Source organism: Teleopsis dalmanni, unplaced genomic scaffold, assembly GCF_002237135.1.
Source record: "Teleopsis dalmanni isolate 2A unplaced genomic scaffold, ASM223713v2 unscaffolded_contig_0838, whole genome shotgun sequence".
Taxonomy (NCBI): domain Eukaryota; kingdom Metazoa; phylum Arthropoda; class Insecta; order Diptera; family Diopsidae; genus Teleopsis; species Teleopsis dalmanni.
Window position 1 is genome coordinate 6,075 of NW_024032220.1, and position 5,283 is coordinate 11,357.

General features: G+C 30.7%; 1 protein-coding gene across 3 annotated transcripts; it reads left to right on the forward strand.

Annotated features, from left to right (window-relative positions):
• Positions 1 to 235: 235 nt before the first annotated feature.
• LOC119663752 (CWF19-like protein 2 homolog) lies at positions 236 to 4,925 on the forward strand (the record flags this gene model as incomplete). Of its 3 annotated transcripts, XM_038073351.1 has the most annotated exon segments (5): positions 236 to 745; positions 823 to 1,522; positions 1,586 to 1,926; positions 1,998 to 2,657; positions 2,705 to 4,925. In XM_038073351.1, coding segments are annotated over 5 exon segments (1,926 nt in total). In that variant the 3' UTR covers positions 2,840 to 4,925.
• Between the last annotated feature and the right edge of the window lie 358 nt (positions 4,926 to 5,283).

Consider the following 5,283-nt stretch of genomic DNA (forward strand, 5'->3'; position numbering starts at 1 on the left):
ATTGTACTGGCTAATTATAAATATTATATAATATCTTTACATGTAAAAAATTAAAATTTAAAAACATTATTAAAAACAAATGTATAGCATTTTACTTAATAAAAAAATAAAATTGTGATATAGTAGTTAATTTTGAAAAATATTCTTATAATAATAACATGAAATTATGTGAATTTTTATTCAGAAAACACAAGTGAAGGTGTAAATTATATTATAAATAATTATAAAAAATATTTTATTTTTTCAAAGAAACTTATTCACTACTTTTTATAACTCAGTTTGATTTGACTACGTTTTTCAGTTTTTGGCGCATTTCTCCTGTCAAAATAACTAAACAAAACCCAATTTGCGCTCTTCATATTGCTCTTTCGTAATAAAAAAAATTAAGACCGTTCATGGTGGTGAAAAGTTCCGTTCGGGATTGTGAAACTTTTCAGTCGTGGTGGGTCGAATTGCAGCAACAAAACAACGTGCTTGGTTTGGTAGTAGTAAATTATTTTAAGAGTGAGTTGGTTGGTTTTTTTTTGTTTACATTTAAGTTGCCGTTCTTGTACAAGTATTCTTTGGCCGTGACCATTCATCAGGGATAACAACGTTGCTAGTGCGGTACTTACACTGGTCTCAAGTAATGTGATTGCTGTTATAATTCGTTAATATGATGAATGGGGATTTAATTAAATTTGTAAATGATGAGAAGAATGTGCAAGTAAATTTTAGGAAAGCTGGGGACAAATTAATGGAGAAGGTATATAACTTTTTTTTATTTATTGCTGTTAAAATGTGTATCCTAATTTATTATAAAACTTCAAAAAAAAACGTAAGCAGAATCAGTTCACTAGTGAGGAAAATCTGGGTTTACATTCGCCATTACACTCTAATGTGGAAAATGCATTAAAGAATTCCAAAAAAAATGAGATACGACGGAAAAGAGACAAAAGTTCGAAGTCTATTCACAAAAAACGAAGAAAGTATTCTGATTCAAGCAATGGAAGTTATGTTGAAAGTTCTAATAATGTGACTTTTAATAAAAAAATAAAAATTAAGAGCCAAAGCAAAGAAAAAATTTCAGATGCAAATTCAGATGATCAATGGATGGAGAAAAAACAAAACGATAATAAAAAATATTTTGATGAATTTAAGCAGGATAGTTGGATGACAGATGCACTATTGTTGAAAACTTTCACACATGATCGGAAAGGAAATGGAGTGAAAAACAAAGAGTCATACGAGAAATATGATCCAACTAAAAATAAAAAAGAACTGAATCCTTATTGGAAATCTAGTGGCGTTGGGTTACCTTCTTTTCAAAAGCCTCCAAAAGACAGTGTTGAAGATGAACGTAAACAAATATTCGAAACATCTTCAAAAAGATGTGATCATCTGCAAATCGAAAATAAAAATTGGTACAAAAAAAATCATAATAAATTACCAAGTATTGAAGCAGTTTTACCTAAAACAGATTTTACAAAATCCATAGATACGTCGGATTGTTTAGCAGGAAATAGCAATGAGCTTGCCACAAGTAATTTAAAATTTTCAAACAAAGATCATTTTCCCATAAATGACAGTACTGCAAATATTACAGAATTATATCAAAAGGAAGACTTTGTAACAGATAGTCACATAAATGCATTAGCGGCTAAAATTTTGAAAGCTGAAATCATTGGAAATGTAGAAGACATAGTAGAATTAAAAAAAAAAATGGAAGCAGCGCGTAAAATCAAAAAAACTATTACTGATACGCAGTTGTGCGCAGCTCATAAGATAAATGTCAAAAGCTCCAAAAATATTTTACCTGCAATGGTTAACAATTGTGGAAGTATAAAACCAGTCTCTCAAACTAAAGATCGTAGGATTATGTACTACGGCAGAAAACAAAACATACAAGCTGCAATTCCAGATGATAAATATGCTGTTAAAAAAAGGGTAGATCTTAATATTATTTATAATTAACAATGATTTCTTACTAAGTTTATGTATATTATATTTCTTTTAAGTTTGAAGGTAAAATTTCTTTTACACCAACGGATTTCAAAATGTTATTACCTAATATTGGAAGTAAGGGTAAAAATCAAGAACGGGACATACAACACAAAGCAATCAATGTCCAACATAATTTAATATCTTGTGTACATAACTGTCGTAGATGTCTTGATTCTAAACAAAACGATAAAAATCTGATAATATCAATTGGTGAAAAAGTTTATTTAGCCCTTCCATGGTATATAGGTCTTCAAAATGGACATTGTATAATTATTCCTTATCAGCATGTAAGTTATTCAACGCAGTTAGATGAAGAGGTATGGGAAGAAATCAATTGCTTCAGGAAATCATTAAGTGAAATGTTTGCTACACAAAATAAGGATGTCATATTCTTTGAAATTGCTAATAAATTACACCGTGGTTCACATTTGGGTATTCATTGTATACCAATTGATAAAAAAAAATCTGAAATTGCACCTTTTTACTTTAAAAAAGCGATTGAAGAATCTGAAGATACCTGGTGTGTGAATAAACAATTAATATACTTACGTAAGAAGGGGCTCCAGAGAAGCATACCCAAAGGTTTATCATATTTTTGGGTTAACTTCGGTATGGATTTTGGCTTTGCTCATGTCATTGAGGATGAAAAACGCTTTCCTTCGAATTTTGCACAGGTTTGTTATACAGTTAAACAAAAAAAAAATTATGTTTATTTTTTTAGGAAATACTTGGAGGTATATTGGAGCTTGACCCAAGTAAATGGCGGAAATTAGAAAGGGAACGAAATATTATACTGAAAGTTAAGAGATTTGTCGATTGCTGGAAAAAATTTGACTTCACTTTGAATTTGAATTAAAAATAATCAATCAAACTATGCTTGTCATAAATTCAATAAATGTCTTCTTGCATTTCATTTTGTATAAGCGCTTTTTAATAGTTGAAAAAAAGTTTAAAGTTGGCTTGTGATATTTTGCCTGACAAAAGATATTGATATTGGACTTAAATAATCATTCCACAGTGCTTTTTCGTATTACAAAAGCGCCCTCACAAAAAGTCTAAAATACATATGAGAACAGAGGGTCATATACATTTAATTCGTTTTGTACCGTAGAATTCGTATTTGTTATAAATGTTATAAATAATAAGAACAAATAAGTTGATACTGGCAATACTATTCTTTCTCATGCATCTTGTGCATTTCGTTTTCATATACCTTCTTTATTTTTAGTCTTAATAAACGATTCAACTTAACAGGTTATGGGCCTATTGATATGCGGATAAAACAAAAATGTTGAATACTTCGGGTATTTACATTGAACGACTACGGGGTCGGGAAAATTTCGATGTCTGGAAAAGACAAATGAAATCGTGTTTAATTATTAAAGGATACTGGAAAGTTGTGGAAAGTGGTGTAACATCAGAAAAAGATGATGATACAAACGATCGTGCATTAGCAGAAATTACACTTATGGTGGACCCAAATAATTACAGCCACATTGCAACGGCAAAAACAGCAAAAGATGCTTGGTTTGCGCTTATGAACGCATATGAGGACAAAGGTTTAACAAGAAAGGTAGAATTATTGAAACAACTTGTAAATACAAAATTAGAAAACTGCAAATCAGTGCAGGAATACCTAAATGAAATAATAATGACGGCTTTGAAAGTAAACAGCGCTGGACTCAATATTGATGATGAGCTCACAGCGTCTTTAATACTTGCAGGTCTGCCTGAAGAGCTTAAACCATTAGTGATGACTGTCGAAAATTGTAAAGACAAATTAACAGTCGATAAAGTCAAAAATTTATTAATGCAAGACTCCAAGTTTGATAATAATGAAACAAATTCGGCTTTGTATAGTGGTAACGTGCATAAGAAAAAATTTGTATATAAAAACACATGTCATAATTGCAAAAAAGAGGGGCATTATGCTAAAAACTGTCCAAATAAAACCACATATTACAGAAAAAATAAGCCGAATAACGGAAGAAAAGAAGACGATAAAATTTTATTTGCAGTAAAAAAGAGACAATATGCAAACGTGCATTAAAGCTGTAAAATTAGAATGCGAAAAAAATCAAGAAAACATTTTGAAGAATTGGTATGTCGATTCTGGCGCGACTAACCACATGACAAACGACGAAAGTTTTTTATTTAATATTCGAAAGATAAATAACCAATCAATAGTTGTTGCAAATAAAAGTGAAATGTCTGTTAAGAGCGTTGGTGATATGAAAATAGTTCTCTTAGGTGAACACAAATTAAATGCAACTCTTAAGAATGTTGAATATGTGCCAAATTTATGTGCGAATTTTTTGTCAGTGCAACAAATGATAAAAACAGATAAAAGAATAGTGTTCGAAAAAGACATGTAAAATTTTTGACAGCAAACGCAATTTAATGTCAACTGCGGTATTAAACAATAGTTTATACAAATTAAAATGCGTGCCATTACATACGAACAAAAACATGAACAATGCTAAATCACTGATGGTCAAAAATGATTTTAACGTTTGGCATCGCAGAATGGGACATATTTGCAACCAAAGTTTGGCTGATGTCAAAATGCTTTGTAATAGTGTTAATTTTGATAAATTCACATCCGAGAAATGTGTGGTGTGTGTAGAATCAAAACAAACCAGAAAGTTAAATAAAAATGAAGGTACGCGGGCAACAGAATTATTAGAACTAGTGCACTCCGACGTACTTGGACCCTTACAAACAAAATCATTTTCTGGTGCACAATATTTATTAACATTCATTGATGATTACTCAAGAAAGTTATTTGTATTTCCAAATAAAGAAAAATCCGACGTTTTCAATAAATTTATTGATTTTAAAAATATGGTTGAAAATCAATGTTCTAAAAAGATAAAAACGCTACGCACGGATAACGGACGCGAATATATTAATAGAAATTTCTCGAATTTTTTAAAAAAATGTGGAATAATTCATCAAACAACAGCACCATATACACCAAAACAAAACGGAGTCGCGGAAAGAATGAACCGTACAATTGTTGAACGTATACGCTGTATGTTAACGGACAGTGGTTTAAACGAGCAATATTGGGCAGAAGCAGCTATGACTGCCACATATATTATAAATAGAATACCATGTCGAGAAAAACAAAATTGTCCTGAAGAAGTTTGGAGCAATAAAAAACTAACTCTCAAACACTTACGTGTATTTGGATGCCTAGCTATGGTGCATATACCTAAAGAAAAGCGCACTAAACTTGACCCAAAATCAATAAAGTGTATTATGGCCGGATACTGTGAAAATAGTAAAGCATATCGA